We start from the raw sequence: 12,347 nt of genomic DNA on the forward strand, positions 1-12,347 counted from the left end.
TGTTAAAAATTGTGAGGCCTGCATTGGGCTTGCAGCCTCAGTCAATGTCTTCTGCTGCCTCTGATCTGCTCGGCTCACTGCTGCCAAGGACCATGGACAGAGGCGGGGCACCTGGTGGAGACTCCTGCCGGCGCACTGTGCTGGCCAGGGCGGTATGACCAACAAGTCTGGCTTCCCCAGTGGCTAATCCAATTATGTGATAGTTTATCGTGAAGCAAAATGTACTTCAAAGTGATCACTTCAATGGTGAAATTTCAACCCTTCCAGGGGAGGAATTTGTTTTGGCCCCCCAGCTGTCAGACCTGTGCTGTCCGAATGTCTACATGCCAAGGAATATGTTTAACCTGCAGGGAAGAATCATCTGGCAGATTCAGGTTCTCAAGCCTGACATTTTTGGTATGCTCAGCTCTTTGGAGCTGGTATGTTTTTTGGCCCCACTACATATGGAAAATTGACACCTTCTTTCCCATTTATGCCTTTCTTGGCATCATTAGTAGTATCAGACAAGAAAAAACTATTTCTCTCTATTCTTAGGACCTTCTGGAATCTCACAATTTTGAAACTGGAGAATTGATTTTTTTTTTCAGGTAGATGTGAGGGTCTTTAAAAAAACCTATCATTTGGGCTTCCCTGGTGGTGCAGTGGTTAAGAATCTGCCTGCCAATGCAGGGGACATGGGTTCGATCCCTGGTCCGGGAAGATCCCACATGCCGTGGAGCAACTAAGCCCGTGCACCACAACCACTGAGCCTGGGCTCTAGAGCCCACGAACCACAGCTACTGAGCCCGCGTGCCACAACTACTGAGCCCGCACGCCTAGAGCCTGTGCTCCACAACAACGGAAGCCACCGCAATGAGAAGCCCGAGCACCGCAATGAAGAATAGCCCTCGCTCGCTACAACTAGAGAAAGCCCGCGAGCAGCAACGAAGACCCAACGGAGCCAAAAATAAATAAAAAAAATAAATTCCCCCCCCCCAAACCTATCATTTAATACCTTGTTCACCCTTGGCAAAATCCTGATTAAAAGCAGGCAAGATGGCAATCAAATATTTAAAAATATTCAAAAGCAGCACTTTCAGCTGCTCTAGGCAGTGCCAATATTTCTCAGAGCAAATCTACTCTAACTACACTTCAGCTCTAAAATCAGACAAGTCTGATAAAAATAGAAATGAATGATTCTATTCTTCGTGAAATAAGACAAATTATGCTTTGGGAGAAAATAATTTGCTATAAAGTATAAAATGTTTTAATATTTATATCTTATAATAAAACCATGACATGTTTATAAACACTCTATCAAGCATTTTTACAAGGGGGCCACCGCTGACAACCGGAAACGCAATAAATATGCAAAGACACACTGAGTATGAAATATACATCTTGATTTTATAATCGTGTGTGCTTTATTTTTTACACAAATGGAATGGAAGTGTCGAATATTTACACTTAACAGGAGTGTAAGCTGTGCAGTGTCTCTGTAAACTCCAGCCCAGGCAAGGAGTATGTTTCCCTCCCTCCCATCCGGCACTACAGCTCAATGGAGAAGCATCCTGTCAGAGAGAAGCACAAAACTGTCATATCGAAAGGATCTCACGCATACAGCCTGGTGCACTCAGAAGTTAAGACACATTTAGGAAACACAGATTCAAAAAGGAGAGAAGAAAAGTTTGCCATCTCATTGGGAGTCAACCTTGTCATTTGGTTGTCTGTCCTCCTGAGTTGCTAGGGAGCTTCTGTAGTCTATCTTTTAGATGATCTTTGTCTAAATCGTTCACCTTAGTTTACCCTCAGCTGCTACAAGAAACTGCACAGCTGTACAAGAAATGATTTCCGAAGCACAGTTTTCAGTGAGGAAGGATATTTACAGACTAAAGTGTGTGTGTGTGTTTCCATCCACATTCATTTGTACCCAATGTAGTATGTGTATACATGATAGACATACCACATATACCATAAGTACAGAGAAGTAAAATGTATATCCACAGAATTCTGTAGGGAGTCCTCTTTCAAATCAGTTGTCATGGGAGGTACTCCACATACTCTAAGGGAAATGTCCCCTTTTGTCCTCTTTAGGAGTGACAGATTACTATGATAAACTTAGGAAGTAGCCTGAGTCTTTGACTTAAATATTTTTGTAGGAATTTAGGCAGGACCAAGACAGGAAAAAAGAGATGTAATTTCACCAGCAAGTCCATTCAATCTCACCAGAGCAATCACCAGCTGAAAAGCAGAGGGAGCTTCACATGAAAATAGGAAAAAGAAAGCTTATGAATGGAGAAAAAGTCTCTCTCCAAACCAAGGTGATGGCATGGCTTCCATGAGAAGGAAGAGGTTTGGTGTCAGAATAATTGTTGGGGCCAGAGTCTGCCTTTATTGAAAGGAAGTGTCCTCAGAGCCGTGGGATGGTGCTGGGAGCAGGCTCACTTTGGACCAGGCTTCAGGCAGAGGCACCCAGGTGCCGGCAGGGCCCAGAGCACGTGCATCATCACTGCCAGGGCAGCGGTGCAGGCTGGCTCAGTGAGGTGTGATGGAGCTGGCTCCAGTGCAGGACCTCATTCAGGCTCAGCTTTGCCTTCTGGGCTGCCTGGGTGAGACGGTGACCCAAAGAATTTGTGTCGTTAGTCCAGTGTATGGACTTGCTGTCTGAATCAGCCATGAGCCCTTTTAGGACGGAAATACTAAGAAGTGGGTTATGGGAGAGGAGATGATCAGAGATGTGAGAAGAGAAAGGGCAGGAAAGGTGGAGAAAGAGGAAGAGGAAGGGGAGAGACTGAGAGTAAAGGAGAGATAGACAAAGAGACTGGGGATCAAAGGGGAGGGAGAAAAGAAGGAATGCGGGAGAAAGCCAACAACTCAGAGAAGACGGGAAGGAAGGATAAAAGGAGTGGTACACAGAAGAGAGCTGGAATGAGACAGAACTAGGAGGGGAAGAGCAGAGGGAAAGAATGAGGAGAAAAAAGAGGCAAGAGCCATAGGAGTGGGGAGCTTTTCCCTGGCTCGGAGTCCTGAAGGGCTGGCAGTAGGATCTAAGACAGCTCACAGGCACCTGAATGCAGGCTTCGTAAAGATGGGCGCACTCAACAGAGCGAACCCAAAAGCTTGGAGCCGGGAGAAAAAGCCTGCAAAGAAGTGGCCAACAAATCCTGTGGGAGGAGAGCAGAAAAACAAATGCCCCTGCAATTAGCTGACAAATGGGATTTTGATTTTGGTAAAGCTGAGACCCCCGTGGTGCTACACATTGTACCAGAGCATGAAAAATAGCACCAGTGAGACGATCTGGCACTTTTCCGAAAGGGCCCAGCATGTGAAGGTGACGTTGCGCCCCCAGCAAGCCTTCAGATTGGAGAGAGCTCTCGACAAAGTTTGCAGTGTTAGCACCAGTCTGGCCCCAGGCTCCAAGTGCATTTGCACCAGTTGTAATCTGGGTAACTTTCATGCCATTTCCACACAAGTCGTCAGATTTGCTGCAAAACACACTGGTTCACTGGAGCCGTAGAGACCTCAACATTGGGAAGCGCAAGACAACACAACAAATGGAGGTGTAAATTCTACAGGAAAAGACCCTCTCTCACCAATTGGCTTGGTGATTCTTCAAGCAAATATATATGTATATATATATTTATATAAATCTACATAAAAAAGTCAGTGCAAATGCCAATTCTAATCAGAAGCATCTACACTAGGAAAATAAATAATTATATTACTACAAAACCAAGGGTTGGTGGGTTCAATCTGATTGTACTCAGCCACAGCAATACTTAAGATTAAATGGAAAGCACATCACATGACCCGTGGAAACGTCTATTCACTAATGACAGTCCTTTACATAAATGGTTGCATGCTTAGTTGAGAAACCAAAGAAGTCATCATGGTGGCCTAAAAGTCGAGCTGGGATCAGGAATGGCATTCTGGTGGCAGAAAACTTCTGGGAGTAAGACTGATGAAAGCAGGCCTTGACCTGAAACTGGCGAATTGCAGACATGGACACATTTTTGACATTTTGAGCGCTCCAAGGAAGTCTTGGGAAATTTAACTTTCATCAGAGGGAAAAATGCACTGCTAGCCCTTCCATTGGTAAAGGTAGCCTCAAGACTATAGGTAGATGCATGATTTTGCATTTTTGTGTTTGTTTTGGTGACTGCAGCCGGGCAGACAGTGGTAGTTTAGTGTAAGACGGATAATGCTTGCTTTTGGAAAGAGACCCTCATTCTGAGCACTGATGTTCTTACTGTGAAGAAGCCCCATCACTGCTGATGGCTGTCTCTTGCTCTCCCATCGCAGCCTGCATGCTGGTTTGCTGCACAGTGTGGCAGAATCCCTGCCAGGTCTGATGTACCCCAGAGATAAGGCGATGGGGCTTAGTTTGGGCATGTATACAACCCAGAGTTGAGTAGTTATTGAGATCACTGAAAAGTCTCTCTCTAAACGCCCTGGGCACAAGCAATGCTGATGTCACCAATGGCTCTAAAGTGGGATATAGGCTTCGGGAGGTTTCTTTTTGTAAATCATCATTATTATAATTGCTAAAAAATAAACTTGGTCCAGGTGCATCCCCCAAGAAAGGCAGTTCAGTTGGTTGAGCTCAAAGTCATTAATGGTCTTTCCTGATGGTTCTATCTCTTTGTCCGGTACACAGAAAAAAAAGTCTGTACCCCTCACGCCCCCCCCCCCCAACCAGATGCTTCCCTTCTCTCTCTCTTCCTCAGAGAAATAGTGCATTTTGGGGCAGATCTCTCCATGGCTCTATACCTTCTCTGGCTATTACAAAACCCTCAGTTACTTGTGAAACAGACAAAAAAAAAGTCCTAATTATTCATGATGGCCAAAATACTAAATGATCCTTTAAGAACTGTATGTAAGTTAACTAGGAACAACATTATTCAACTATTTGCATGGCAGGCCCAGGTTGTTTAACAAGAGAAAAGCAAAAGCAAAAACTTCCCTTTACATCATTTGCATGAGTTTGTCTCTGAAAGCCATCAGCTTAAAAAAATGCATTAACCAAATATCCTCCAAAAATATTCATGAGGGTAACTCATTAAGGGATGTGCTCCATGGGAGTGTGTCACTAATGTGGAAGGGAGATCATGGGAGGTAAGTGAGGGAGAAGTCTTTGTCAGGCTTCAGAAGGAACTCAGGTGCTCTCAGTGGATCATTGGCAACAAAAGGGAGAGTGCAGCTTTCTGTTGTCCAATCGGGTCATCTGCAGGTAGTGCATACATTTAGTCTTTCAATGAATTAATCTTTACAAAATATTTCACAAAACTTCTTTAACCTATAGAAATTCATTTCTATACATTTAATATATTTTTATTATATAAATTACTCTCATCTTTAGTGCCTTCTTTAAGTTTATAAATGGCAAAATAAGACGATAAACAATCATAAAGCTAACCCCAGGTGGAATCCCCTCCTCTCAGTGAGGTCAGTCCTCCACACACTCGCAAATTTTATGAAATGCTTGTCTTTGCAGATGCCAGGAAAAGAAACTACACACTTATCCTTCCCTAATATTATGCCGTCTCCAAAGGGACTCCTTTCTTTTTTTCCCTTCGTTCTTTCTTTTGCTTGTTAAGAAATCAAAGGAGGTGCATAGTTATAAAATTCGAAGTGTACCAATTACAGATGTGGGTAATGGGAAGGTTGGTGAAGTTCAAGTGCTGGCAACTTTTCTTTAAAGCAAAAAACACAGGGAGCTCAGCAGCTAAATCAGCTCTGGACATCTGCTGGGTGAGGAGGCTGCCCATCTCTTGGGCACAAAGCCCGTCAGAGGTTCGTCCCTACCCCTGGCACTCTGAGCAAAGCAAAGCCTTCCTGCGTACTGCACTGTCTTTTCTGTCCCACCCTTTGGCCCCTCCTTCTCCTTCATGGCTTCACACAGTTTGTGTTGTACATTCATAAGAATTCACATTGACTGCAAAAACATAAATGCAACAGAAACATAAAAGCCTCCAAGTAGTGTATTATATATATTTTGTTCTTCTAAATGCTCTTCTGTCATTGTTGGAGGTGCAGTGGCTAATTTATAACTTCTCCTTTGAGGGAATCCAGATGAAAGGCCCAGATTGCTCTTCAATAACAAGCTTGCATTGGTTATAGATATCTTCTAAGGTGTCACCTTGGACAATAGCTAGAACAAAAGCAAACACACCGGAGTTAGGAATCACTCGCTGGCTGGTGAAGAACCACCATCAATCACGCAGCAGAAGCTCAAAGAGTGACAGACAAACTCATCAGGAAGCTTAATATTACTTTTTATTAGTAAGAAAAAGCAGAAATTCACTTAAGCGAAGTCACAACAATGATTTAAAAAAATCCTTACAAGGCACGTCCTAGATTGGTAATAAATGCACCATGGTCTTCCTACTTTCTACATGTCGCTCTGTAGTTCTGCATAATGAATCATTCATTTATTTAAATTTTATGGGTGTGTACTCTGGGCCAGGCACTGAGCTAGGCATTGATCAATTTTCAGATTGAGAGCTCCCTGTTATCAAAGAAAGCCAGACTTATATTCTCCGTACTGTACTTATTTTGTAAGGGGCAGAAATTCAAATATTTTAGACACGGAGGAAATAATAAAGATTTTAGAAGAAACTTTAGTTCATCTCCTCAACCCCCAAAACCTTTAAGAGAAAACCCCATTCATTCTCCAAGTAATCTGGTAAATTGAGATTTTACCTTACAGGGCTGTTTGTAGTGAGAATACCTTATGGGCAACTACTTGTAAAAAACATGAAAATAGGAGGAAACAAACAAACTGTGTATTACCTAAAACACCAAGTCACTTACAGTAGATTTAAATACATTTTATTATCTCCTTTGAACAGCAGCTATCTTGTAGATAGATATCCCAAACACGTCAGTCCTATCCATATGACACTAGGGCTTAAAAATAAACTGTTACTGAAACATGGTTTAGATCTGCAAAAACAATCCTCAGAATGTATTGATTATGATATTTTATCCCTGAATGTAAACCACTGGTCAAAATGTACATTGTTTTGATTTAAAAGAACATCTTGGATGTTCTTTTAGGATGAAACATAACTCATGTCTTTGTTATTAACCAAAATTTTACTTAAGATTTACCCAATTCAGCATATTTGCAAACTGCTAAGCCCATGGCATTTTCATATTCTGAATGAGAGAAAAAAGAAAACACCAAACTTCATGCAAGGTGACTCAGGAGGAAAGTTCTTGTTTTTAAACCATCAGTGGTAAGGCAAATTCCATAAAGTTTGATGGCTCTTTGGATTTGATCAGTGTTTCATGAACGCATGTTAACGATAAAGAACCCAGGACGTGATACCCAGGACAAAATATCCCCCCAAATTCATGTTTCCAAGGAAATATTTAAAAAGAAAAAAAAAAGTTTTGCATTGAGACTTGACATGGAATTAATTGAAATACAGAAAGTGTTTCAACATTTTCTTCAAGTGCTGCTAATGGGGAGACAGACCCATAGGTCCCTGAAGCAAAGGACAGAGGCCCTGGGCTTGCTTCCCAAGAGTAACTGCTTTGGACGGTACACATTTTGAGCCTTAAAAGTTTCTTTTTCAAATTTTCTGATGATCTCAGGGAGAGAAGCTGAATGAGGTATTAATGCTTAAAATCTCCTTAATAGCAGGAGATAGCTCAGTGGCATCTGCCACTCACGGTTTCAGGTAGGGCCAGTGGGAACCTGGAAGCTGAATCCAGAGAAGAAAGAAACCAGAGTTTTGGATCAAATGGAAGTACAAGGAAATAAGGGGTTTTTAGCAGGAAGGTCTTAGGGCCCAGGTACACCAGGCCCAGAGCCCTCTCTATACCAAATGTCAGACAATTTATCTCCTTTCTCACAGCACAAATGTAAATGAAGTTTTACCTGTAAAATATTCTCCAAATTCTTGTTCTAGCTTAATTGCACGGTCATAGGTTTTCTTGGCTTGTTCCTCTGTTAAACGCTTATTCATCTCCCTGGGAAAATGAGAGTTTGCTATTAGAACACAAAGGGAACATACCAAATCCTGGAAAACTACAATGCATGGTGAAAATGAGTCCTGCAGGAAGCCTAGTGTAATCTTAGCAGCAGCCTCCTATTCCTCTTTGCTGGAATATTTTCAGCCACTAAGACTCCCTCCCAGGGGGCTCACTCTCTCGGAGGGCAGTCTCTTGGTCCCAACATGGGACTGAAGCAGGATCTGTTCCGTCATGATTTCCAGTCACTGGTTCTGTCCTCTGCAGCCCCGCGGAGTAGGGCCGAACTTCCTTCCTCCATGTCAGGCCCTTGGGTCTTTAAGTCAAGTGCTGATGTGTCCCTCGAGGCTTCCGCTCTTCCAGCAAAAACTGTCCTGCTTCCTTCATCTGTTCTCTCATTGGATATAATTTCCAAATCCTAACCTTCCTGGCCACCCTTCCTTAGACTTTGTTCTCATCTATCTCAACCTCTTTTAAACATGGGATGTAGAATTGAACGCAGTCTTCTAGGGTGGCCAGAGGGAGGAGAGGAGAGGAGACGGAGAGAAGGGAAGACACATCACAGCCTTTCAGAGCTCATTATATCTAAGAGAACAAGACTTGACTGTTCTCAGGTCCTGACCTCGCAGAAAGCTTTGATCTCTCAACTCTCCCATCCTCCCCAAGGGCTGCTGTTCATCTTCAATGTGGGCAGGAGACATGTGGAGTGGAGAAAGAGACAGTGCTTCCAACGAATTATAGAAAATGTGACAGGCCGCTCAGGCGTGTGTATCTTTCAGGCCAAAAAAGCATTCTGTAGCTTGCGCGGCTCAACTTCTGCAAACAGTGAGGCATGCCTATAGCAACAAGAGCCCTGAACTTCCTCTGTTTTTATAATCAGTGGAATTTCAAGGAGCTGCTAAAGATGGCTTGAATTAAAGATACAGAGAGAATGGGACAATCAAAAGCGCTGGGACCAAAATATTTTCAAACAGACTCTAAGCAAGTCATATCAAATAGTGAGCCAGAGAGAGGAGCTTGGCAAGAAGGAATCTCCGATGCTTATTTTGTTTATTTTTGTTCGGATAGAAGAACGGGCTGTAAAGGAATTACGCTGGGCATTCTCTGTCCTTCTTTCTGTTAGTCAGTCAACCACTGGTGTATCATTAACTGTATGTTAGTGCTGCTTTATCAATCGTAAGATTATTTAAATCCAATCTAGTCTCAAGGACAAATTGAGGAGGGAGGAAAAGGGAGAATAACCTAATCTATTGATTCACAACCAGTGTCAGCTTTATCCTCTCATGTCCTCTAGGTGTTAATATTTTTTGCCAACCAAACTGTACTTATTAAGTAAGAATTATTTTATCTTCCCATTTTTCTTAATCAAAGACTGACAATCATTGCCTCTGATCATCATAAGAATACCAGTGTGACTGCACTGATAAAAGTTCAGCTAAGAGCAAAGACAGTTTGGTTGGTCCATCGGGAGGCATCGCAGGTACAGGTAGAATTTTGAAGGCATTGCTGCCTTCGCATGTCACTTTAGGATGCCAGACATCTGGGTCATGAGCATGTAGTCTCAGGTTAATTCCTTTTTCAGAGCAAGTAACTGAGGTCAGAAGTAGTAAAGGGACTTGCCTAAGGTAAAAGAGTGAATTTGATGTATGAACTCAAAGTTCTTTTTTTCTTTTGAAACCAATTTTTAGTGAAATAGACTTTCCAGTATACCAAGACTTTCTTTCAAAAGAGGCCCTTATTTAGAAAAACACAAAACACAACTGAAGTCTGACACTAACACAATTCTGGACTTGATGTTGAAGGCTGCAATATACAGAAGTGGGAGTTTCCTGAAGTCTTGTTGTTGAAGTAAACCCATCTTCAGCTGAGGGATGGTATCTATAATTCTCTTCCTAAACAGCACTAGCCCTAGAAGCTTTGAGTGGCTGTCACTCTTGGGTGGCAGGAGATGCTGGGCTAAACCAAGGTATCTTCTCACAGAAAGAAAGTGTTTTGCACCAGATGTCAAGAAATCATGTAGTTCTGGTTCTTCTTTGACTTCCCTGGCCCATACTTGTCTGTCTTCTCTGAATTCCCTTCGCATTTATTGTAGCAATACTGAATTTAGGATTTTATCCTCTAATACATGAACTTGTTTTGTTTCCCTGCCCAATCTGCTAGTTCTTTGAGGGCAGAGACCACGGTTTGTTCACTAGCATGTGGCATGGAGCTGAGTCAACACTTAACCTACTGAATGAGTAAGTGAATGAAGAAATGAAACAATGAATGACTGGAGAGCTAGACAAACATAATTATGATACAGTTGAAGACAGAAGTAAACACAGGCCATCATGGGAGCAAGAAGGTAAAAGCAGATTGGGGTGGAAGTGTGGGGAGCCACAGGAAAGCTTCTTATCGCCATGGGATGGTGGTGGGGAATAGAAGTCACATGGCAGGTACAATGTAAAAAAACACCTCTTTCATACACACCCTTGATTTTATGCTCCTCTGAAGAGTCAGCTACGTATGTGCTAATAAGTGCTGTGGTCTGATGTGGATGATGCACTTGAGAATAATGTGTGTGATGATGTATCAGTGCCTAAATGTGACAGCTGCCATGCTTTTGTTCCAGGTGACCTAGCCTTCACCCCTCCCTGAGGAATGGGCAATTCATGCCCGCTTTGCTCCTCAAGTAAAACCCTCAGAAAAAGAGTGAGCTAGAAAGTAAGCATCTAGCATTTCCTAATAAGATCACATTGGTTTGAATGTCACCGTTACGGCACTACGCATATGGCTGTAGCAAATGATGTCAGAGTCACTATCTCATTGTGGAGTCCAGCCTTCAGCAGGTTTGATTTTCCTTGATGATACATGGCCGTGACAGGGCCCTAAGGCAAAACTAAACAAGGCATCTCATAGTTGTGGAAAGCAGTAGACCTTCTCCTACTGAGAACATCCCCCAGTGTTGCACTGAACCAAATGTGCAGCTGCGGTTTCTCCCTCAGGCCTCCCTTTCCCTGGAAGCCACTTATCCCATTGCATGTTTATGATGTGAAAACTTATTTTTCTATTTCTGAAACGGGCCTTTAAGATGCTATTCCCAGGAGGTGGGGGCCATATTTCTATTCTTCTTATTAATGTTAGCATTATATAATGTTAGCAGTACTAATAACATTTACGAGGCCCTTCTCAGATTATAAATCACTTTTACTTAAGGAAATGTGCGGTTGCTTAATTCACTTTGCTCAATGCCCAACACAGTAGCTTACAAGAGGAGGAATTTAATATGTACCATTAGGGATAATACTATCAACCATTATTTTATCTTCAACACATATTTTTCCACAGTGCTAGCTGTGGGCAAAGCTCTTTATGATATATAAAGAGGTATTAGTACCTAATTTAGGTATTAATACCTAAATTCATGGGGCAGAAGGTACTAAGAGTGACCTCCTGACTTTAGTTTTTCATCCTGGTAAGAAGTTTGTCCATCTTTTATTTATGGGAGTCTATTCTGATTTTAAGATATATCTCTGGGAATTTCCCTAGAGATCGACTATGTATTTAACTTAATTCTCTTAGACTGCAATTCCAGCTACTGTCGCTTCTTCCTTCTAGAGAAGGTGCCGAATAATTGGTCGACATCCTCTACAAGTAACTGCTTTCTCCTCTGGGATGAATGATTTCACTGTCTTTGGTCTTTCCATAAACACTGTTTTCTAGTACTTTGTGGTTCACTTCTGAACCCTGCCAAATGCTCTAATGTCTTGAGGCCCAAATGGAGGCATATTTGGGCAAAGCTCTTACAATGGACACACTGGTGCCATCTCTTGTGGCCTCTTGGAAATGGCACTGTTTACATGGTTTGTAATGATAAAATAGTCTTATTCCTCTTACAGTAAAGTAACTTGAAATCTTTTATAGTAATAATAGCTACCATTTAGTGAGTGCTTATTATATGCCAAAGACCATATGGAGAACTCTACATTCAAGACGCTGTTTAACCTTGACACTAGCTCTATGAGGTCTGCATCATCAATGTGCTTAGTTTAGAGGTGAGGAACTAAATCTTACAGATGTTAAGCAAATTGCCTGAGCTCACATAACTGAACAGTGGCAAAGGAAAGAACCAAACCTAGCCTGATTAATTTTCAAGTCCCTGCTCTTAGCCTTTTTGCTCAGCTACTTTTATGGCTACTGCAGCGTCACTTTTGTATGAGAGTGGTCTACAAAATAATGCCACCAATTTGTATCAAACTGGCACAAAAAATATTGTTACTTTACAGCCAGATCATGAATATCTGCCCATTTTGTTTACTGATTTTTGCAGGAAGATATTTTACACATTCGCTTAAAGATAAAAAGAACAAAAAAATCCAAGTCATGCATTTTCCCCTTGTTTATAAATG

The 12,347-nt window shown here is 42.1% G+C and overlaps 1 protein-coding gene across 5 annotated transcripts in view; it reads right to left on the reverse strand.

Moving 5' to 3' along the window:
- Positions 1–1,164: 1,164 nt before the first annotated feature.
- Positions 1,165–12,347, reverse strand: part of DLG2 (discs large MAGUK scaffold protein 2) — a 251,959-nt gene continuing 240,776 nt past the window's right edge. For 2 of the 5 annotated variants that reach the window (XM_089914175.1, XM_089914174.1), the window contains exons 10-11: positions 7,868–7,959; positions 1,165–6,130 (exon numbers count right to left, since the gene is read on the reverse strand). In XM_089914175.1, the coding sequence (XP_089770301.1) occupies positions 6,024–6,130; positions 7,868–7,959 (199 nt within the window). In that variant the 3' untranslated portion in view covers positions 1,165–6,023. The remainder of the gene's footprint in view (positions 6,131–7,867; positions 7,960–12,347) is intronic. The other 3 variants (XM_089914172.1, XM_089914173.1, XM_089914171.1) reach the window with 2 other exon arrangements.

This window comes from Delphinapterus leucas, chromosome 7 (assembly GCF_059928025.1).
Source record: "Delphinapterus leucas isolate spDelLeu-1000000601 "Yukka" chromosome 7, BTC_Dleu_Yukka2, whole genome shotgun sequence".
Taxonomy (NCBI): Eukaryota; Metazoa; Chordata; class Mammalia; order Artiodactyla; family Monodontidae; genus Delphinapterus; species Delphinapterus leucas.